The sequence below is a fragment of the Lepisosteus platostomus genome, chromosome 4, assembly GCF_059453375.1.
Source record: "Lepisosteus platostomus isolate fLepPlt1 chromosome 4, fLepPlt1.hap1, whole genome shotgun sequence".
NCBI classification, from domain to species: domain Eukaryota; kingdom Metazoa; phylum Chordata; class Actinopteri; order Semionotiformes; family Lepisosteidae; genus Lepisosteus; species Lepisosteus platostomus.
In genome coordinates this window covers 2509089-2531438 of record NC_142614.1, presented here as the reverse complement: position 1 = coordinate 2531438, position 22350 = coordinate 2509089, and the positions used below count along the sequence as shown (strand labels likewise).

The 22350-nt window shown below is 55.6% G+C and overlaps 2 protein-coding genes across 4 annotated transcripts; both read right to left on the bottom strand.

Annotated features, from left to right (window-relative positions):
• Positions 1–1198: 1198 nt before the first annotated feature.
• On the bottom strand, positions 1199–12363 carry LOC148672121 (CLOCK-interacting pacemaker). Of its 3 annotated transcripts, none has more exons than XM_088627550.1 (4): positions 12077–12363; positions 6228–6411; positions 4222–4361; positions 1199–3273 (listed from the first exon to the last, which is right to left on the bottom strand). In XM_088627550.1, exons 2-4 carry the CDS (start codon positions 6397–6399, stop codon positions 2311–2313), a joined length of 1275 nt encoding a protein of 424 aa, XP_088483676.1. In that variant the 5' UTR covers positions 6400–6411; positions 12077–12363; the 3' UTR covers positions 1199–2310. The 3 variants fall into 3 exon arrangements, with proteins under 3 accessions (XP_088483676.1, XP_088483675.1, XP_088483677.1); XM_088627549.1 differs by lacking the exon at positions 12077–12363 and adding an exon at positions 10998–12029; XM_088627551.1 differs by lacking the exon at positions 12077–12363 and adding an exon at positions 10458–10923.
• A 1948-nt stretch (positions 12364–14311) lies between these two features.
• Positions 14312–21755, bottom strand: ccnp (cyclin P). Its single transcript, XM_088627537.1, has 9 exons — positions 21619–21755; positions 20554–20622; positions 19527–19581; positions 19268–19419; positions 18813–18911; positions 18572–18727; positions 16899–17057; positions 16335–16513; positions 14312–15996 (listed from the first exon to the last, which is right to left on the bottom strand). The coding sequence occupies exons 1-9, from the start codon at positions 21670–21672 to the stop codon at positions 15831–15833; spliced, it is 1089 nt and encodes a 362-aa protein (XP_088483663.1). The 5' UTR covers positions 21673–21755; the 3' UTR covers positions 14312–15830.
• Positions 21756–22350: the final 595 nt, after the last annotated feature.

Sequence of the window (22350 nt, the reverse complement as noted above, 5' to 3'; positions counted from 1 at the left end):
AGCTGCTCCAGGGGCGCCGTACAATGGCAGACCCTGCGCTCTGACCCCAAGCTTCTCTCCCTGTCTGTGTGTCTGTGTCTCCATGGAGAAAAGCTGGGGTATGCGAAAAGATGAATTCCTAATGCAAGAAATTGTATAGGGCTAATAAAGAAACATTACATTTTCTGAAAGGGACACAGTCACAGGTAATGAAAGATTGACAAAATTAAGAATCCAAGGACTTCCACTGGGTGTCGGAGCTACAGAAGGCCCTGCTGCCAGGCTGCAGGAACCGTTTTAAATCTGAAAGGGGAATGACAGCATACAAGCAATCAAAATCCTCAGAGGCACTGACAAAGTCAACCCAGAAGACTTCTTCAGAACGAACAGTGGGAACAGCATGCGAGTGCATTTAAAACCGAGAACAGGAGGCACGTCTTTACACAGAGAGTTGTGGGAGCGGGGAACTGCGTAGGCGAGAGCTTATTGACTTCTGTGACGAGTGAAGAACTGGACGAGAAACTTGGACCCCGTGTCTTTCAGAGCTCTTTATGAACTCCTGCAGTACAACACGGAGAATGGGCCTCACGGCGCCGGGTTTTCAACAAGCAGTCTGTGGTCCTGAAGAGAATTCCATTTACACCCAGTGAATATACAGTACCTGCTCCAGGTACAGAGTAAGCTTGTGGAGGTCGCGGGTTTAAACCTGGATAATGTCACCACCATCCACAGAACTCCTCCAGGGCAATGTGAACAGGGACTGACCAGGGTCCTCCCTGCCCCATTCCCAGCTGGACTGGAAACCAGCTGGCTCCTGCTGCCCCCTAGATCCAGAGCCATAAGTGTCACCACTGACCCGTACCCTGCACTGACCAGTGCCATGTGCTCTGCTCTCACTGACTGCACCCTTGCCATTGGAAATACACACACTTACTGGGACCCCCTGTCCCTACAAACACAGTTGTGGACTTGATCCAGAACAGGGTGCTTTGCCCATTTGTTTGCATATCAGTATGTAATTCATGAAGATTTTGCCAGTATTCTTCTTCCCCACTTTTTTAACTAATGGCACAGGAACGGTTGCATTTGTGCTTCTGTGTGCCGACCTTGCTGCTGATGGATGTGTCGCTCTGGAGCCCACACAGCCCGCCACCCTCCCTTCTGTCCTCATACAGCTCTAAAACATCCCATCCGAAAAGACGACAACTCACCAGTTCCCTTCTCTCTCTCAACGTTGTAATGTTTAGTAATCCACTGTAGAGCACAAACTGTTTTTATAGTACATAGTACTACATACCATAGTACAGTACAGCATACTCCTCCCCCGCCCCAGCTACAGAGACCCACACTTACTACAGCAGCATACACAGTACAAAGCTCGGATCGCTTAGAAAGAGATGCGCGTGCACACACAAGGCATAGATGATCAGACTGGCTCTGCACAGGCAAGTCTTCGGTAACCCACCCGCTGTCCCTGCTGCCCCCTGTTCCTGGAGCACTTTGAAGAAACAGTTCCTCAAGGACAGGAGCCTCCCCACTATGGACACGGTCTCAGACTGCCCCGTCCACAGGTGTCCAGGAATGTTCCCACAGCAGCTGAACGGAGAGCTGCTGGCTATACTGTCAAGAGTCTTGATTGAGGACCGAGCTGCGTGACTATTTCTGGATCAGACAGGTGCCACTGTTAGGGAAGGAGGGACTGTCCTGACTGTCGAACCTGCAGCGCAGTGAAAGAGCTCTGGCGAGACAGCTCACCTGTCGACAGGCGAAAGCAGTCCTTCACATGGACCTTTTTGAATCTTCACACTCTCTAGGTTGGTAGGTTGCAAAATTGTTTTTTGTTTTTTTAAGGTGTTGTTTTGTAACTGCCCTCATAAATGGAATTAAAAAAAAAACACTTTAACGGCATAACACCCCCATCATAAATCAACCATTAATGCTACACCTGCAACTGACCAATCAGGCAACAGCTTCATGCAGCCGGGAGTCCAGGAGTAAGGGCCCTTACCAGGAGAGCGCGAGAGAGATCAGAGTCAAGAGGCTCACTTGCACAGACCAGCCTTTGCAGATCAACATCGTTTCACAGAAAGGCAAGAAATGTTTGTTTTGCTATCGGAGCCCCCTCAAAAAGGCAAAGATTGAAAAAAATATCCAAGCCTTCCTGCGACGGCGCGGGCTTTCCTCACGCAGCAGCCCGGAGAGAAAGTCGGGATCTGGACCAGTCCGAATCCAGAAGCCCTGCTGCGTCGCATTACCGGTGCCGACCACACAGTGGCGCCACCGTGGAGTGTCCGTCGATGGGGAGACGCCTCCTCGGTCCTCTGGCCAGCGTTAGGACAGGCACGCGTGGGTGGAGCTGTCGGGTGGCACGTTCAGGGGGGACAGGGGGGCCGCTCTCCGCCGCCTGCTCAGGTCAATCGCGCGGCCGGGAGAGGGGGGCGGCGCTCCGGGCCCCTCCGGGGGCAGGCCGGGGGCCGCCGGCCCGGCGAGGCCGGGGCTCTTCCCCTGCGTGTTGGCGGGGCGGGCGGCGCAGCACAGCCCCCGGTCCAGGTCGGGGTAGTGGCCCGAGGACACCATGGCCGCCTCCAGCTGGGCCCAGGCCCGGGGGTCGTTGGTGTGGACGGCCTGGCAGAGCAGGTGCGTGTGCTGGCGCAGCTCGGCGATCTCGCGCTTGGTGCTGCAGCTCTGCCGGATCAGCTCCTTGGTGCGCAGCGTGATGCCCAGCAGGCCCGAGTGGCTGAGGATCTCCACCGTGTTCAGGAACCGGCGCTGCTTGGCCAGGTTGGAGACGTGCTTCCTGGCGGCCCGGGCTTCCTGGGGGGGCGCCTCGGAGCTGGAGACGGAGGGGGAGCCCACGCCGGAGGGCTCGGGGGGGCTGGCTGGCGGGACGCCGGGGGGGGCGGGCCGCAGGCCTGGCGGCTTGGGCTTGGCGTCCTGCTCCGGGAGCTCGGAAGAGGTCACCACCTCCCTCCTGTCCTCCACGCACACCCGCTTGCTCTGGCAGTGGCCCCGCAGGGCCTCGGCCGGGACCCCGCCCCCCGCTGCCGTCCCCGCTGGCCCGCCCTTGCTGGGGTGCGGCGCGATGCGGGGGTAGGAGTGGAGGATGGGCAGGTAGGTGTCTCTGTCAGCCTTCTTGGGCTGGCGCTTGAGGGGGCCGGGGGAGGCGGCGGCACCAGTGCCCGCTCCCGGCTGCTGAATGAAGAGGAGCTGGGCGGCGGGCTGCCCGCTGGCACTGCCCACGGCGTGCTGCCCTCCCCACGCCAGCTGGCCATGGAGGATCTGGTCAGAGGGGGTCTGCAGAGACACAGGGACAGGATTGGAAGGCAGGGGTCATTGCAGAGCACACAGGGCGCCAGGTGACTGGCTGTACAGCTGTGCCAGGATGAATGGCATTTCACCGTAGACAGGGCAGGGTAAGGACGGCACAGCAACACGCCCCTTTAAGGTCTCAGCCAACGGTGCGCTGAAACGGACATCTCTAACTGCACGGACACGTCTAATTCACGTTATCCCCCTGAACTTGTATCCTGGGCTGCCATGGCAGGCCAAGCCGTTTATTTAGGAGCCAATGACGCCGGAGCTGCCCAGAATGCAAAGCGATATTAATTCCTGCACGCTCAGATCCCAAAAGAGTCCGAATCCCACTCCAGCTCTCCCTCCCACCTACAAGACCCCCACTGTTACTCGCGGGGCTCGGGTTGCTGGGTCTTGTTTGTGCGCCTGTGCGCGTCTGTGACTCCTGTTCATCGCAGCAGCTCTCCGGGCTGGGAAAGGCTCCCTTTGCTTCCCTCCCGTGGGAGAGCAATCCCACGGTGCACTGGGGGGTGGGTTGGGAGGAGCTACAGATGGAAACGGAGAACACACACTAACGTGCCCACAACCCCGCGGCCTTTTAATCTTGTACGCGGAGAAGGCGCAGCACCGGTGAGGTCTGTGAACAAGGCCATTCACTGGAATAGTAAATAGCATGTGTTATGCCTGCTGGACACTCATTACCAACAGCAAAAACCCAGCTCAGATACAGGGGGCTGACAGTGCTGCAGTGGTGCTTTTGGCCCAGTAAGAGGGCATGATGACCTCTAGTGGTCAGTGCACAGAACAACAAGCGCAACACAAATGGGGATATTAAAGCAGACACACTAATTTGGAAGTGACACAGGAAAGCCCAGAATTTCCGGTTTAGGCTTAGGCTTGGCATGCAGACCTCATCCCCCACCACCACCGCCAGCCAGGCATGCTGACCTGCTTCAGCACCAGGTTCTTCACGATGTAGACGGGCGTCAGGTCCCCAAAGGCGGCCCCCCGGCCCGGGACCCCGCAGTGCTGCCTCACGCTGCTCCGCTGGTCCTGCGGGTCGGTCTGGAGGCAGTCTGAGCCGCCGTCTGCAGGGAGGAGAGGACACAGCCTGTCGCAGGGGCCGGAGTCACGGACTCACGCTCCAGAGTGCAGAGGGACACCCCTGTCCTTCCTCTGGACTGTCTGATCAATATAAACTGCAGTTCCAGTTTCTCAGACTGATGATTAAATCGCGATAACAAAATAAATGAATTGACGGGAACGCAAATAGTTCCCGTCAATTCATTTACAGGTTTGGCAACAGATTTTTCCCTGTAGAAGTGTTCCAATGTGATCGCCATGCAGAGTTAACAAGTTAACAAGATTAAAAGAGATTCACAAGCCTGCTTGTTTACAGTGTCACAGGCTCGCTTCACCTCACTGGAAATTTTGTTGGCTTGTTCTGAATGGCAGAGCTCGGTGGTGCCCATACCTGGAAATTTTGTGATGTTAATTGGAGGTTTTACCAAGTTACTGGGTACGTTTTGCTTTCATTGTAGTTTGAAATGCGCTCATCAATTCTGATTCTTTCTAACCCCAAAATACAAAAACAGCATTGCAGTTCCCCTTTAAGCTTATTTCCATTGTACTGGATATCAGAGACAGAGTCTCATCCAGGGCTGCAGACCTCCAACAGTTCTTATGACCTTCTTGACCTCTCCAGTACATCAGGGTCAGCGAAGAGTGTAAAACTGCTGCGATCAAGCCAGTCATCAACCCTGGTGTCCTGGCCAAATTTCCCATTGGCCCTCACCAATCATGGCCTCCTAATAATCCCCCTCTCTGAACTGGCTTCATCAATCTGCTCTCCTCCACACTAACAGCTGATGTGTGGGGAGAGTTCTGGTGCCCTATGGCTGCCGTCGCATCATCCAGGTGGGGCTGCACACTGGTGGGGGTGGAGGGGATCCCCATTACCTGTAAAGCGCTTTGAGTGGAGTGTCCAGAAAAGCGCTATATAAGTGTAAGGATTATTATTATAAGTAGTAGTAATTAGAACAACTGGGCAGCCCAGGCAGTTGCCTGGAAGCAATACCTGTCAATGCCAGCAGAGGGCAGTAAACCCTTGGGATTCTCCCCCAAGAGAGGAAGCTGGGCATGTCAGGGCTCGAACCCACCACTGTAGCCCATCCTCCTCAGCTGCTTGCTGGTCCAAGGGTGTCACCATGCAGCCAACAGGATCTCCATTAGTTCGCCTTTTGACCACTGAGAGGAGCAGAGCTCGTCCTCCAGGTCCTGACCCAAGAATCCCAGCTCCAGTCCTGGGGAGCGACAGGCCACTGAACCCCCACAGGTCACCCTGAAATCCTCACTTGGCAAAGACTTGGTTCCGGTTTTAGCTACAGGGTGGTGTTTTCAGATGCTCTCTAAACGACTCGACTGAACAATGTGCCTGTTCCCCAGCGTCCATTAATCCTGCAGGACTGAGGCTCTCCAGGAGCAGGGAGGACTGTGCTCTAGTCACACGCTTGTTTGAGGAATAGTACGCGTTAGCACCAACACTCCTGCACAGCCAGACGCCCAGTGGAGAGTGACCTCCACTTCTGTTTACACTCATACCCTGGGGCCTGTTTGCTCTGCTGGGCTTTTGGGGACAGTCTGGGCACCGACAGCAGGGTGCCGAAGCCTTGCCCCCTCCTGGGAGCCAAGTCTCCTGACCATCGCTGTACAGCGTCACCCCAAAACAGGCTTGTGTTCGCTCACTCTCAGGCTTGACACACTGCCGCCGCGTGGGTCAAGCGGGTCAGGCTGCAGCTCGGCGTACATCTCGCCCGCAGTGCCTGGCGGGGGGTCAGAGGAATGCCAACCCCAGGACAGGCTCAGGGGCGCACCAGCGAGGGCCTGAGCCCGTGTCGCACCCCGACACCGCGACCGCGACCGCCGGAGGCCGTGTTCCGTGCGCGCGCCCTCACCGGAGTAGCCGGAGTCCTTCTCCGACTCGCAGCGGGAGCCGGGCCCCCCCACGCGCCCCAGCCCCGCCGCGCCCAGCTCGGCCCGCAGGGCGGCGCTGTTGCTCTTCTCCTTGGCGTTCTTGCTGGCACTGCGGGGCGGGCGCTCCCCCGGGCACTGCTTCTCCTGTGGCATGGTGCCCACAGCCTGCGGGGGGGGGGGGAGAGAGAGAGAGAGCAGGAGGTCAGAGCCGGGGGCAGAAGCTGGCCGTGCCAGTCGGGGTTATTCTGCTCTTCAGCCTCATGCGCCCAGACTTCCCCCGGAGCCCAGGGAACCAGAAAGCTGATACAGTGGCAAAGCCCACCGGGGGAGAGGTCAACTCAGGAATTACAAGCGAATGCAAGTCAATAACTAATCAGCTTGATTTTAAACACAAAGGATGGTGCACTCCTACTGGTCACTGCGGTCAGGGTCCAGGGGTCCAGAGCTGTGAAACACAGTAAAGCACTGACTGTACCGCCATCTCCTCCGCAGTGGGTCATCCTTGAACATGCACCCTCTGTCCGAACCCCAAGAGCTTGGAGGAATTCCACAAGGTGATCGAAGGACACCGCAGCAGGATGGATATGCTGCACCCCTGTATTCCTGCCCACAGGGAATGCAGAACTCCCAGAGGACGCATCGACAGGAGAAAGCCCAGCTCCAGCTCTGGCAAGGGGAGACCTTCACAGACATTCTGCAAGCTGGGCTGAACCTGTGGCTCTCTTCTCCTACACCGGACACCAGCACACAGAGGGATGGAGATGGGCGTACAGCAGTCACTGACCACCAGGGAGAGCAAAGCTAAATCACCATCACAGCAGCAACCAGTGACGTGTGTACGTGTGTACGTGTACGCGTGTGTACGTGTACGTGTGTGTGTGTACGTGTACGTGTACGTGTACGCGTGTGTACGTGTACGCGTGTGTACGTGTACGTGTACGCGTGTGTACGTGTACGCGTGTGTACGTGTACGTGTACGTGTGCGTGTGCGTGTGCGTGTGCGTGTGCGTGTGCGTGTGTGTGTGTGCGCGCAGCTGTGAAAAACACAACTTAAAGGATGGGAATGTAAGCCATGAAACTCCACTAATCCCAGAGATGAAAGCAGTCATTGCAGAGGCTGTAAACGGGAGACTGCGAGCTGTGAGCCTGCAGTATGGAGATTCCTGCATGTCCCTGAAGAGAGCGAGGAAACAAAGCCTCCGAAGTGTCCCTTCCCACTGCCCCTCCCCCCCCCGCCCCCGCGCAGGCAGAAGCAGTGCTCTGAGCACGTGCGGCCGGCAGCCTGGAGCGCCGCGGCGCGTCAGAGCGGCCGGGCGGCAGCACGCTGCGCGCCATGTGCTCCCCCCCCGCGCGCTGATCCACATGCCTGTGTCAGCAGCCGCAGCACGGCCACCCCCTCCTCCTCCTCGGCCCGCACACCCAGCTCCGGCAGGCTCTGCCATCGCAGACAAAACAGCCCTGCTTCCAGGCACCACGCGATGCAACTTGAAGAACATTTCTGCAGACCTCTCCCCACCATCAGCCACCCTACACGCTCAGCCTCGAGCAAAGGGCACCCAGGGTTTTCATGCTGCACCTCCACTGGTCTGCTAACTCGTGCCCAATAACCTCACCCTGACTCTGGACACAGGCTATGACACGGACTACAGCATCAGGCTTCGTGTTCAGATTGTACAGAGCCTTTTGTGATGTCATTTCAAGCCAGTTTACAATACAAGAACAAAACCAGAAAGACACGAACAGACAATTTAACACACTTAAACAGGATGACAAGCTACGGTATAAGAGGGTTTGATGGTGTAAGAGTCAGAGACTCCCGACAGGAAGTCAAATCAAACTCAATCTGATCACAGATGAGCTCGAGCTGCACCGCGCTGTTCCCACAGCACTGCCCTGCAGAGGCGGAGTGGATATTCTCCTTGTATTGCGAAGCAATGACCACGGCAAGGTCAAGGGGAGACCTACTGTTGCAAACGGGCCCATTGTTACACAGCACCGTTATGCCCCTCACAACTCAGTATGCCCACGGGCCATGCCACCCACCATACCAAGGATGACGTAGGCAAACATTCCTCTCCATGAGGGGGCGCCAATTCCCTTTAATAAAATCACATGGCTTGCCTTCCAGACACAAACAGAGACGCCCTTGAAAACAAACACGCATACCCCCACCGGACCGCTAGAGCCGTTCAGATACCTCTGTTGTGAGGAAACCTCAGGACAGCAGCTGCGGTCATGTGCAAGCACCGTCAAGGGCTTAAAACAGGGCGCGGCGCTCAGCAGCAGACGAGCTTCATACAGCGTCCAGGCAGAACTGCCTCTATATAAACACTCATTTGCAAAGGACACTTCAGGGGTGCAGGGACAGTGCGAGATGGGCTTGGGCGGGTCTATCCCAGGCAGCAGCGGATCCTGCTGGAGATAATGAGCTTAGAGCACGCACACACACAAGCAGACACAAGCCCACATGTTTAGCTCATTCAAGTGCCCTCCCACGCAGCGCAGTAAGGTTACCCACACAGATCAGTGAATGGAGGCACACAGGCTCACATGGGCTCGCTCCTTCGCTGTCACACATGGCACAGCACAGCCGAGCCAAAGCCCGGGGCGTAATCCCTCATGATCTCCTACGGCCCTGCGTGTGGGTTTCACACGCACACGCGCCTTTACGCAACTCCGCAGAGAAAGCAGCATTCGGGACACCTGGCTTTGGGACACAGGAGCTGTCTGCAGAGGACTCTCCCACCCAGAGCGATCCGCAGAGGCTAAAGGTGGACAACAGTGTCCCCGACAGCAACGCCAAAGCAAGCATCAGACGTAAAACCAAGGTCCTGACTTCTGGGGTCATTAAAAAGCCCAGGGTGTTTCTCAAAAAGAGCAGGGGTGTTATCTTAGCATCCTGGACAAATCTCCCCCCTGGCCTTTACCAATCATGGCCTCCTAATAACCCCCCTCTCTGAACTGGCTTCATCACTCTGCTCTCCTCCCCACTGAGAGCTGGTGTGTGGGGAGCGGACTGGAGCATCATCCAGGTGGGGCTGCACACTGGTGGTGGTGGAGGGGATCCCCATTAGCTGTAAAGCGCTTTGAGTGGAGTGTCCAGAAAAGCGCGATATAAGTGTGAGGAATTATTATAATCAGGATGATAATACCACTCAGGAGGCTTGAACTGAAAACATCCACCTTGACTAGAAGGCATCTGTCTGGCACTTCACACCCACAGTGCTCTGCACGTGTAGGAGGGGACCCCCTTCGTCACCCCAGAGGTACAGGCTCACACTGCTGAAGGGAAATCAGTAGTCATGCAGATACGCTCTTATTATTGGCGAGAAGGGCTTATAGCGATCACAGCAAAAAAAAGACCCGTCTGCCCTCAAGAAAGCCGATCAAGAAGATCCCTCCCCAGCAAGACGCCTACGCAGACGACACCTGGGCTCAAGAGTGGGGACCAGCACCTCATCACACCTGGCTTTCACCTGCCAGGAGAAGACTGGTCCACGCTCACTGCTGTGGGACTGCTCACGGTCCGTGTCCGGCCCACCTCTATAGACAGGGGACCAGGGCAGCCCTTTTGGTTCCTGTGGGATGGAGTACACTATGCAGCCCACCCTAGAGCCCTGCCCAGTCCACAGAGTCAGTGGGGGACGACACACCCTCAACACAGCCGGACCAGAAGCTATCGCTCGGCTCAGGGGACTCTGCGTTCACCGAAAAACACAATCGTGGCGTCCAGATTGATTTAGCATTTTAAATCAGGGTCCTTAACAAGAGGGATTTCTAGAAATCCAGTGGGGAGATTTAAAATCCGGTTTTAGGACAGGGCAAACTTTGCTGTTCCCATCAGAAGTACGGGAGTGAAATCTTCTGGTATGAGGTAGTCAGAGCTCAGAGTCGAACTGAGAGCACATGTCCGGTCTGTACAGTGCACTGCAGATCATAAGGGGTAAACTGTGCCCAGCACTGGAATCAGCAGTACTTCAAAAAACACTGGTGCCACAACTCAGGCTAATGAAGTCAAAAAGATCACGATGTCTAGAGCCTTGAATGTGACAAGACTACCAGGACATTCGAGTTCTTCATACTCAAACTCTTAAACGTCAATGATGCGTGTCATCCCAACACAACATCTGTAAGCATTTCATGCTCAGTTGGAAGTTACTGCAAGTGGAATTGTTTTCAGGACAGACAATAGGAGACACGGCTCTACGCACCGAGTTGTAGGTGGGTGGAACAAGCTGCTGGACTGGATGACGATCCCCTTTACAGGACGGAGCTGGACTGCTAAGCAGATGAATGCTGGGGAGTTATCCTGTGAGCTGGCCCCTCGTCTGTGAAGAGCCTCGTGCTGTCTGTCCACTCCACCCCCAGAAACCACAAACCAGGGCAGGCTGCAGCCTGACGACAGTCTGACGAGCCCCTGGCCTGGAGCACAGGCGTCACGGAGCCTGCGGGCGCTGTGCTTTTATCACATGAAGAGTGCTGGTGTCCCAGCTGCCCCCATAAACCCCGAGCAACTCCAGAGCCACGCCCATCCCAGCCGGAGTCCCCCAACACCTGCAGCGACTGCACCCCTGCCCGAGGAACAGCACCCCAAACTCACACCTCCGGCGACTGCACCCCTGCCCGAGGACAAGCACCCCAAACCCCTGAAGGTGTGCTGTGAGCTAGCTCGCCTCACTGCAACCTCCTCACAGAACAGGAGGCACTCCTTTACCCAAAGGGTTGTTGGGGTATGGATCAACTCCACGCACCTCTGCTGTTGAAGCCTCACAAAGCCTGACTTTCACAGGACACGCGTGAGAGTCCCCCCTCCCCTCCCACTCTCGGATCGAGGGCGTGGAGGTGGGTATTTGTGGCCTCACTGGGTCTCTCCCCGGCCAGAACCGGCTCTCACTGTCAGCTCCGAACCCCCTCGGGACCGGCAGGGTGCGTCTCCCCGGGATCTGGGAGACTGTCTGGGATCGGCGAACTCCTCGCATGGCGGCAAGGGGAGACCGAGACCCGGGTCCGTGACAAGCCCTCAAGACGGGCGGGGCCGGGCCACGCCGAGAGCGGGTGGGGCCGCAGACCTCACGCCTTCTCCCCCATGGCCAGGGCAATGTGAGCAGCGCCCTGCACAAGCTCAGCCATCACCCGCAGACTGGCGGCGCCCCGCAAACAAACGGGGTACACCCAGGCGGACGAGCGCACGTCATCTGTAACGCACCGGCATATTCCAGCCCCTCCGCCGGGCGCCGCTCTTGAAAGAAAATAAAAAAGTTCAGCGGCTCAAAACGCACAACCCCGCAGTTGTGGCAGCGCTGGTCTGCCGGACCCTCCGAGCCGAAGCGCTTCAGAAGGGCACTACCGAACGCGTGCGCGCCTCCCCGTCTGACACGCGTGTAATATTATTCTTACAGGCCTAATCTAATGTTTTACGCTGGGGTTATGTAATAACTTGGCACGAAGTACGGGTCACGTAAGGAGACACACTTGCGAACTGAATGCTTTTTCATCAAGGGCAGGGAGCGAGCAAAAACAGCGAATAGCATCGATAAACAGAATTATCATCATTACGAGACCCTGCCGCTGCGACCGTCCAGCCGTAACTGACAAGGTCTGGACCACCTGTGCAAAGACATACTCGCGTCTTGCGCTCGGTCTGCCTGTAGCCACTGTGATTTTAGATGTAAACACAGACTGGCAAGTTGTCCCCGGCAGTATAAACGTGCGGTGTTTTAATCTGCCACAAGATGCAAGCGATTCCCACTTTCCTCCGTGGCTCCGCCACAGATCCCGACACGACACGTCTAGACTCGCTAGATGGACAAGAGCAGGGTTCAGTATTTACCTGCTCCGATGACCCTCTGTGTTTCCTGATCTCGGCTGTTCCGGTTTTACTCTGGTCAACTTCTCTCCGACTCCGGCATGGTATTCTCGGGTTCAAGGAGATGTCATTTTGGCTTTTTTAAAGAGTATCATCTCTTGCTCGGTGACGTCAGGTCGAGGGGTCCCCCGTATCGACATTGAAGCTGCCTTGTAGACCGAAAAGCAACTTGAGCCTGTACACACACCATTGGGCTGCGGACTTAGTTCCTGCATCTCCTACACGCGTTTTCCCAGCCCACCTGCGGCTAAAGCCACGCCCTCTGCCCCCGCCCACTTCACCGAGCGGCGCCGTTCGTTACCCAATCGCGGCTCGCTATCGCGCAGGGGGGAGGCGTGGCCGATCCGCCCCCAGCTCTGGTGACGCCAGGAGAGCAGCCAGCGCCGCGGCCAATCCCGTGCAGATACACGTGTGTGGGCGTGGTCCAGCCGGGATCCACGTGAGAGGGCCGCGGAAAAAGGGGGCAGCTGAAGTGGAACGAGACGCCCGTGGCGAGAGTCCAGCTCCCGCCATCTTGGTGCGGTGCAGAACAAAAAAAGGCTTTTAATGTCCGGACCGAGCTTACAGTATTGCCCAAGCTCAGCAGTCAACCAGCGCCACAGAAGCTCAAAACAGAACAACGAGCACACAGAGAAAGACACATGAGTTTCATGATTTAATGTTTTAAAAAAGGAAACATCACAGATTTCCTCCCAAACCGTCGGATGAATCGGATCAAATCAAACTCGTGCTTGATATCAATGACAGGGATCGTCAAACGTTAAAAGTATCCTGCTATGCTTTTCCTAAATATCTTTAGAGGTACCCTTATGTAAAGTGTTGAGACTTCAGACCTGCTGTCACACCTTTACGATGTGCATTTTAAAAAAAAATATCGTATAGCTGTTGTACAACTATAACAGAAGAAAAACTCCCGCAGCGTGACCTTTGTGAAACACAAAGAAATGCAGAATGGGTTTTAAAGCAGGCCTAGGGACGTGTATGACTGAGTACCGGTGTACGGTGTTATTTATAGATGAGCGGCGTGCGCTCTGGCGGGGGGCGATTAAAACCAGTCACTGGGAGGTGTAGGCGGTGGCGGACGCTACGGGAATTACGGCAGAGATCTGATGTATTTGCTATATCGAGACGGTCTCAGACGCGCTGAACAACTCTCGCACTCTGCCCCATATTCGCTGCCTCCACAGCTCCACGTGGAGTCCCCCATCCGCGTCATCGCCCGGCTCAGCCCCCCGGCCGGCGGCGAGCGAGGCCCGGCCGGCCAATCAGAGGGGCCGGTGTGCGGTTGCCATGTGAGAGCCGGGGGGGGGGGGGCGTGGCCTCGGAGAAACACGTGCTGGCAGGCCGGCGGAGAGAGCTGCGTCTCACGCTCGCGGGCGCAGGCTTTCGCGTGGAGCGCGGCTGGTTCTGCAAAGCAATCTGATCAACACGAGAGCTGAACGACCCCCCTGTTAGATAACGCCAAACAGACGAGCTTTCAAATAAAAACTAATTGGTAGACAGGGGAGAGGGAGCTGGCCGTACGTAAGAAAAATCCATACATGGCTATAATTTGCTGTTCACAAGCGAATTGCATAATATACCTATTATCCCTCCATTCTCAGGAACTAGCGAATTACCAAGAGCTAGCGTGTGCATCTTTTATAACATCTCAGGCTTGCCAGGCAAGTGCGCTTTACAGCGCTTCTCAATGGCCGACTGGGGAAAATGAAATCGTGCTGCGCCCTCTGCTGGTGGAACCGCGCACAGCGGCCGAGAGAAACCCAGGCGGGTGGGCAGGCGCCGGTTTTGCACTGCCAGACCCCTGCGTACCCCGTTTGAGACACTAGACCCACTGGCAAAGGACTAAAACAGTCTTTGGTTTATTCCACGCTGAAAAGAGAAGAGAGAAAACAACGTTTCGCCTGCAGAGCCCTCTTCGGGTGTGACCGGAAGGCCAGGCCAGTCACCCGAACAACGTTGTGGTTTCTTTCTTCTCTTTTCGGCACGGAATAAACCCATTACTTGTTCCTCTGCAGACATTTGTCACAAAACCGATCTCTTACCACCTAAGAATCTGAATGTAAGAAGGAAAAGGTTGCTTAAATACAATGGATAAGACACAGAATTATATCAGACTCCATTTGTACATTTAGTCTCTTTAAAAAGCCAAGAGGGAAGAAAACTATCACACATCCCAGAAGAGACAGAGAGCCAGTCTTAAATACAAAATCTTGTTTTAATGTTTTGCATCAGACATTACAAACTGTTTATTTTAACAAGAATAAAATTTTTCTTTTTTTCTTTTTCAAACAAGTGCGATACAAAGTCAAGGGGTTTACAAAGACCAACTTAAAAACACTTCAGGCGACCACAGGGCCGTCATCAGAAATGGACAACAGCAACAGATTTCTCACAGCCTTCACCTGAGAAAAATCAGACTACCCAGACCAACAGCAGCTGAAAGAACAGTTCTGAGGAAAGATCTCCGACCTACAGAGAAATCAGCACCAGTTTTCCTTATTCTGAGCTCCTCCTCTCATCACATAACATTCAGAGTTGCTCACAGCTCACATTTGTAATTCGTGAGCCTATTCCAGTTAAAGCTATTTCGGGAACTTCCTAAACAGATGGAGAGGAAGTGACATGGGGAAGATAATTCAGTGCTGCACACCAATATGGTACACTCTTAAGCCAAAAGGCATGGTGCAACACCTAATTACTTCCCCCCTTGACCACTTCCTGGCATTAAGTTGTGTTTGATGGAACAGGGAGGATCTGCTAATCACGTAGGACACAGAGGTCACTCTTGTGGCTTCGCTTTTCGCTCTCTTAGGAAGCCCATTCTCGTATCCGAGTCTTACTGGAGAAGAATTTTGTGCAAGGACTGAACCCGCCAGCCCGTCAGAGGTTTCCTCCTCCTGCCCAACAGGAAGCACCTAGAACCGGGCCGGGGTCCTGCGTCTGGCCGGGTGGCGGAAAGCGTCCCATGATTCAAGCCGGTCTCCCCTGCGATTCAGCCCCCCCCGGCTCAGTAAAAAAAAAACAATGCCCTTTCCCACACAAGCTGCTTCAACAGCTGCGCAAAATTACGATGTTAAAATCCTGTGCTGCAACAGACCGGCACGTTCTGGCATTTTACACCTCGTCCAAAATTCCGTAAAAATCCTAAAAGTACACGACAAGCTGAGAATGAGGAACTCAGGAGCACGCAAACAGTCTCAAGTCTACTGTCTCCACTGCTCACTCAGCCCCCAGTCAGACCTCTTCTTCATTAGACAGACACGTTTCTAGGGCATCAGACATCCCTGAGAAACACCTCCCTCCCAAAACATCTATGTGATGATGTGGCAAGATCAGACGTCACTCTGGGATGGACAGAGCTGCCAGCCTCAGGCCCCAGGAGCTCAGTCTTCATTCATTCGGACTACGGGCAGAATGCAATGCCAAAGGAACTGAACACTTCTAATTTGGAAGGGGAGGGGAGGAGGTGGCAGCTACATCTTTTAATCCACAGTAAAACAGTCTGTAAGGAAAAAACAAAAACACAACATTCCCTGCAACGGATAATTAAGAGCTGGAGTGGAAAGGAAAACCCAGGAGAGCCCGCATCTCCTCCGGGAGCTGAATCTGTGAGGAACGGCGCCCCTCCGAGGCCCGTGGAGGAAGTGCCACAAGCAGGACGCGCCCCACTCCTCCGAAGCGCTTCGTCCCGGCCCTGCGTGGGGCAGCGGGGGGCTCACAGCAGCCCCAGCAGGGGCAGCACGCTCTGCAGGCAGGGGTGCAGGCTGACCTGCAGCCTCGTGACGCTGGAGAACTTCAGGAAGGTGGCCTGGGTCTCGGAGGCCCCCGCACGCATCACCAGCCGGGCGATGTAGTGCAGGATGCGCTGCGCCGTGCGCTCGCTGCGGGAGAGGCGGGAGAGAGCACCCATCAGCCTGGCAGCTCCGCGCGCCCCTTCCGCCCCCCCCCCCCCTCGTCAGCCACAGCAGGACCCTCCCAGATCCTGCCACTGCGTCTTTCTGACCCGGCTCGTCACTCACCACCCGGCGTTAATTATCTAGGAGAAGACAGCACTGAACATCCTTTGCTTCCAAAGAAATGTGCTCTGGGAGGCACATGCCCCCCTGCCCCCCCCTCTAGGATTCCAAGACAACTGGAATTTTCCCCTCATCCAGGGGGGAGAGGCTTGCTTTATAATGGCAGGACTCCTCATCCCCCCCGCCCCCCCCCCAACTCTCACCTGCAGATATAGATGCTTCCGGCTGTCATCCAGGCCCTCTCGCTTGCCGGGAAGAGCTGACCCTGCAGTACCCTGCACGCCAGGCAGAGGGCAGCACTGGCCAGCTGCACCGGCTGGAAGACCAGGCACTGGGGCTCCAGCAGCGTCAGCTCCAGGAAGTACCGGGCCATCCACAGCACCTGGCCACAGCGGAGGGCAGAGAGAGACGGACCCCCTCAGGCTCAGAACCCTCACCCCCTCCCCGGAACCGACGGCGGGGCGGCGCTCTCTCGTGCCTCCCAGTCACGCGCACGTGGGCCGCCTGCGTGCAGCTGTGTGCAGGGCCCTGCCCTCACCAGACCGCATCAGAGGCTGCTGGCAGCAGAAGCTCTTACATTTGGGCGCCTGTGTATCCTTGTAGCCCTGTGGAGCAAGCCTAGCACTTCCACAGCTCTGCTCATTTGCGTTTACGTGTTTTCTGTCTAGAATTAAAGTGCGACTCAGGTTGCTCCGGGGGCCTAATAATGGAATGGCAGTGCACAGCCTGCCTCGCCCCTTCACCACTGCGCCGCCCTGCTGGCTGACCTGGGCGCTGTAGCGGGTGATGGTGCCGCTCAGCAGGAGGAAGTGCAGAGGGTAGCAGTAGGAGAGGTCGTACTTCAGCTCCTTCAGCACGTGCCTCTCCATGCGCAGGAGCTGCTTCTTGCTGTAGGTGTTCTCCATCAGGAAACAGAGCTCTGACACCTGTGAGCGGAGGGGGGGGGGTGGGGTGGGGGGTTTGAGACACAGCAATTACTAGCCAACATGGCTCACTGCTGGGACCCCTGCGACAGTCTGGACAGTACAAACGAGGACCGTCATCAACATCTCTCTCCAGACCCGGAGCCCGGAGCCAACAGCAGACTGGAATCTCACTGGCAGATTGAGAAACATTGCTGAACAAACTTGTTCACTGTATTTAAACAAGAAAAAGCAGTGATGAATACAAAATGGTATATTCAGATGTTCAGAAGGCTCTTGATACAGGTTGGAGGAGAGATCTCAGAGTTGGGGTCATTGGGGAACTAACACAAGGATCTGTATTAGCACCTTTCTTCTCCCTTATTTCTGTCAATGATCTAGATATTGAAAGTCTTGTTAAACTAGTCATGTTTGCAGATGGCACCAAATCAGGATTAGCAAGCAGAAGAAGCAGAAAGGAAATAAAAAAAACACATGATACGTAACATCCTGTATAAGCACAGGCTAAAGCATAAACCCCACGGCCGGCAGAGGAATCCTACTCCACTGGGCCCCTGAGCAACGCCCTTAACCCCAACTGCTCCAGGGGTGCTGTACAATGACTGACCCTGCGCTCTGACCCCCAGCTTCTCTCCCTGTCTGTGTGTCTCATGGAGAGCAAGCTGGGGTCTGTGGAAAGACAAAGTTCTAATGCAAGAAATTGTATATGGCCAATAACGTGATGTCTTATACTAAGCAAAAAAACTTTAAAAGCAAGAACAGGCGGCACTTCCTTACACAAAGGGTTTTGGGAGTGTGGAACAAGGCCAAGCCATTAAAGCTGATAAACTGGCTTCTTTCAAGGAATCACATGGATGATATCCTTGGGTCCATTAGCTACAAATTACCAATCAAAATGTGCTGAATGGCCTCCTCTCGTTTGTATATGTTAACACTGCCTAACACCCCCACTACAACCCAGCTGATCGACGCCCCCCAGACTGTCAGACGACACAATGCAGCCTATTGAGCGCAGACACTCGGGGAATCTGACAGCACGCTACAAGGCCAAGCTGCTGACTTTACGGTAGGCATTACTAGCTAAACTGCCCTGGTGGTGGGAACTGGAACTGCTGTACACTTCCTACTTGGGAGTAATCCCGATATCCACTAACCTGCTGGAGTGCGTCTCAATCCCAGACCCAGTTTTTCATTCCCAATGAGCTCTCAGTTACCGCAACCCTTGACAAGCATTCCTGGTGATTTATTTTATTCAGTTCCAAAACTGTTTGCAGTTAATGTGCATGAACAGTATCACTTGTTCCTTTGGATTAGCAGACACCACTATCCACAGCATCGTGCCTAAAAGTTCCCAAATGACGCCGCCGGTCAGCGCAGCTAATAATGACACAGCACAGTTTAGATGCAGTTATCTTTACCCTGCCAACACCACGGAGTGTTTCAGCAACAAACAATAAACCTGGACAAGCGGGCTGAGTCATGGGTGCAATGAGGGAGGACAGGAGCTAGGCTGTCACCTCAGGCAGCAGGCACTCCTCCCTCTTGCTGGCGATGAACAGGCAGGCCATGCCCAGCAGCTGGAAGGTGGCGATGGACACCCTGCAGCTCCGCATGCACCTGTTGAGCAGGTGGACGGTCAGGTACAGCGTCTCCTCGCTGTAGTGGAAGGCGTCCTGGAACAGGGGACAGCATCAGGGGTCGGGGGGTCGAGCTGGGGCCGCGGGCAGCGTCAGGCGGGAGGGAAGAGGGGGAACTCACGTGAACTTGTATCAGCCAGTCCACCAGGATGGCCCGCGTGCAGCTGGTGAACCCGCTGGGCAGCTCGGGGCTCTGCAAGGCATAACTGGACTGCTTCCGCTGGGGGAGGACAGAGGGCAAAGGTCAGACCAAGGAGGAGTCTCAGACTGACCTCCCACTGAGCACAAAGCTCTCTGGTGACCCTGCCTGCGGCACTGCGCCATCCACTCGCTGAGCACGGTGTTCACCTAGACCCTCAGCCAGGCAGATGAATTAAACCCCCACTGGCCCATGTGGAGCTGACAGGCTCACAGCCCCCTGTGCAGTGTCCAACCTACAGAGAGCCTGCAGTCGCCACGTGCCAGTTCCCCAGAGGGATGGCAGGCGAGCCGAGCATCTCACTGCATGCTGCTCTCAAGACGGCAGCGCAGCCCAGACCTCCACCGGCCCCGGCACTGCAAGGCCCACGTCCTCACCATCATGTCACAGAAGATGTCCAAGGCGTAGATCTTCACAAAGGTGAGGCCCAGTTTCTCCATGGCCACCTCCATGTCTCTCATCAGCAAGCTGGGGGCCATTTCGAGCGAGCCATATTGCAGGAGGATGGTGCTGTCAGTGCCCCGCTCATCTGTCAACCACAGGGACAAGGCTCAGAGACGGAGAAGCAGGCAGGAGTGCAGAGCAGGGGGAGAGCTCAGAGGGACAGGGGCAGGAAGAGGAGAGGCTGTATCCCACCATGTCTGTGGCCATTTTCCTCAATGCAGTCCATAGCCATGTCAGGCCTCCGGGCCTGCAAGAGAAGAACAACGAAGCCCGTTCAGAGGTCCAACTCAAGACTGAGCCAGAGGGGAAGGGATCCGCTCCTAAGACCCACAGCCAAGCAGCTCTCGGAGGCAACCTGTATATCACCAGTTAGTTAACCCCAGTCCTTGCAGGATCACCAGCTGCTTAGTTACCATCTCATGTGCTGGGTTGACAATGTCAGAAACGACCTTCCTAATGGGTGATCTAGGAATGGGCTCGGACACCCGGCCCGGGAGGAGAAGGAGAAAGCACTTTGTTCTCAATCTCTGCAAATGGACGTTTAACCTTTTTGAGTCTTTTTCCTGCTCCCAAGTGTGGGATCATTAGTTTGATGAGAGTACAGATTTCTTTAGATGCGTTTCAGGAGACCCTCCGGAGAGGTGAATGACCACCTCTAGTTTGTACCCCTTTCTACATTCAAACAAGACAACTGTGGGGAGGTGGAGGGGTGGTGGGGGATGCTCTCCTGTGCTTGACATTAGGAAAGGCTGTCTGACTGGGACCAGGAGAGAGAGAGAGGGGGGTAGAAAGGAGAGGGGATGGGGACAGAAGGTGTGACCACACAGGGGGGTGGGGGAGGAGAGGGGATGTGGTCATACAGGAGAGGAGTGATTGGCATAGTTATCCAGGAGTTGAGATAGGGGTGTGACCATTACTGACAGGAGTGGGGGGGGGGGGTCATTAAGGGCTTGAGACACAGAGGGGACATGGTAATCCAGGGTAGGAGTCAGAGGGGGTGTGGTCATTCTGGATTGAAATATATCTGGGGGTGTGGTCAGTGAGGGATGAGTGTACATGGGCATGGTCAACACAAGCCCTCCTACAAGTTGTAGTGGGTGGGGTTACTGTGGGTTGATTGACATGGTGGGTGTGGCCAGTGACGGCGGATGGGCGTGGTCACGTGGGGCTGGGGACAGAGGGGGCGTCACGGCAACACACTCAGCTGCTCCTCCCCTACCTGCTGCCTCCGGTCCTTCCCCATGGAGGTGTTCGCCCAGCTCTTCAGGGGGGCTCGCTTCTCTTCCAGCTGCGGGAGAACTCGCCAGAGACATCAATACGCACTGACGGCAGCACGTCATCACATTACTGGCACGGCGAGCGAGCGCAGGCAGGACAGGGCTCCCCGGCGGGACTGTCCCGGGGGGGAGGGGCTCCCAGCCAGGACAAGGGCGCCGACCGGCAGCCCCTCCATCCGCACAGCGACACGAGCCCTGACCGTCTCCCCCTGGCCTGCAGCCAGGCAGCTGAGGCTCAGGGGGGCCCTGGGGCTCCAAGAGCACCCCAAGCTCGTGTCCCACAAGGGACACTGAAGTGCGCTAACCGGTGGCTCTAGAACATGTTTGAAAGAAGATGTTTTAGGGAGGAGAACTCGTGCGGTTAGTTTTTTCATTCATTGCTACTTTGACCCAACTAAACGCGTCAGCAGCTCCTCGCCACGCTGGCCCAGCAGCACGTCTCTCCAGCCCGGGGTCGCCGGACAGCGCGACCGCCGCCGGAGCCTCAACGCCGAGGGCTACACGCCGGGGCAAAGCGCAAAACCGCCGCAACCGACAGCGTCTTCTTTTAACAACAACAACAAAAAAGAGCTAAAGAAATGTTTGGCTCCTACACTTGAAAGCACTTTGCAAGCCAGTGGAAGCTGCAGAACTTCGTCATTTTCCTCCTCCAAACTGTGACCAAGCACGCTGGCCCCTCAGGTTAAAATGTTAGTCAAGTAACTACATCGTATCGCAGTCTTCAAGATGGACCTGTTATGGGATTAATTCAAGCCTTTGAAACACTGAAACCGAAACAATTTGCTGCCAGCCTTATCTGCTCTTATCTGCAACAGCCGAGGTAGCCCAAGGTAGTCACTACAGCTGCAGGCAATTAAAAACCCCACAGCGTGGGTTGTAGACCGTGGAGCGCACACGGAGAACCTGCGGATTCTCGCCCACGGGCGCTGGTGAACAATTAAACACTCGCGCCCGAGCCCACGGGGGGGACAGGGTCGCCCGCGGAGCGCCAAGCGAGACCAGGTTACCTTCTTGTGCGGATCGAGCACCAACTTGGGGTCGCACAGGTTTGGCCGGGCCATGGCGCCGCTGTGTCAGAGGACCGGGAGCGATTCTTCTCTGGAGGGTCGAGTCGAGACCAAATCAAACCACCCGCAGGACTGAGGCCGAATCCAGCATCGTCCATCGCGCACGCGAGTGTGCAAACACCTTTTCTCGACCCAGGCACGCGTGCGCGGCGGACCCGAGCTTCACCGCCCTCCAGCGGCCGCGGCGAGAAACACAGCAGTGACGAGCCGGGGGGGAAGACCCCCGACCCATCCGGCGATTTTCAGCCTGCTGGTCCTGGCGAGGAGCCTCCAAAAAGAAATACCCATTTTCTAAAAATACTGTGTCTTAGAAATGAGTGTCTATCACTGTAGTTATTCACTCAGTTTATTTCATTCCCCAACCGGACGTTTTATGAGAATTAAAGCATTCCAGATACAGGGATGAAGGTTGAAATAGGACAGATTTGCTCACACCTGAAGAAGGCTCCACGGCTGAAACATTGTGTTTTCTTTCTTCTTTTTTTCAGCATGGAATAAACCTTTGCAGCCTACGCATGCTGACGCAGCTGCCCACCTGAAATAGGACGTATCTGACCCGATGCCACAGACTGTGGGACGGGCTCCGTCAAACACTATTTATCGGGTCCCAGGGGGACCCGGACGAGCCGCGGCTCGGCCTTGTCCTGTTCTTGCAGCAGGACGGCGTCCCCT

Coding starts and splice junctions, on each gene's coding strand:
- ccnp (XM_088627537.1), bottom strand. CDS start 21,672: ATGGCCCGGCCAAACCTGTGCGACCCCAAGTTGGTGCTCGATCCGCAC. Junction 19,582..20,553: donor GGAAGGACCGGAGGCAGCAG/GTAGGGGAGGAG, acceptor CTTCTCTTGCAG/GCCCGGAGGCCTGACATGGC. Junction 15,997..16,334: donor GGAAGCATCTATATCTGCAG/GTGAGAGTTGGG, acceptor CCTCTCCCGCAG/CGAGCGCACGGCGCAGCGCA.
- LOC148672121 (XM_088627549.1), bottom strand. CDS start 11,225: ATGCGAGGAGTTCGCCGATCCCAGACAGTCTCCCAGATCCCGGGGAGA. Junction 6,412..10,997: donor GTGAGGCTTCAACAGCAGAG/GTGCGTGGAGTT, acceptor CCCCCCCCGCAG/GCTGTGGGCACCATGCCACA. Junction 3,274..4,221: donor AGAACCTGGTGCTGAAGCAG/GTCAGCATGCCT, acceptor GTGTCTCTGCAG/ACCCCCTCTGACCAGATCCT.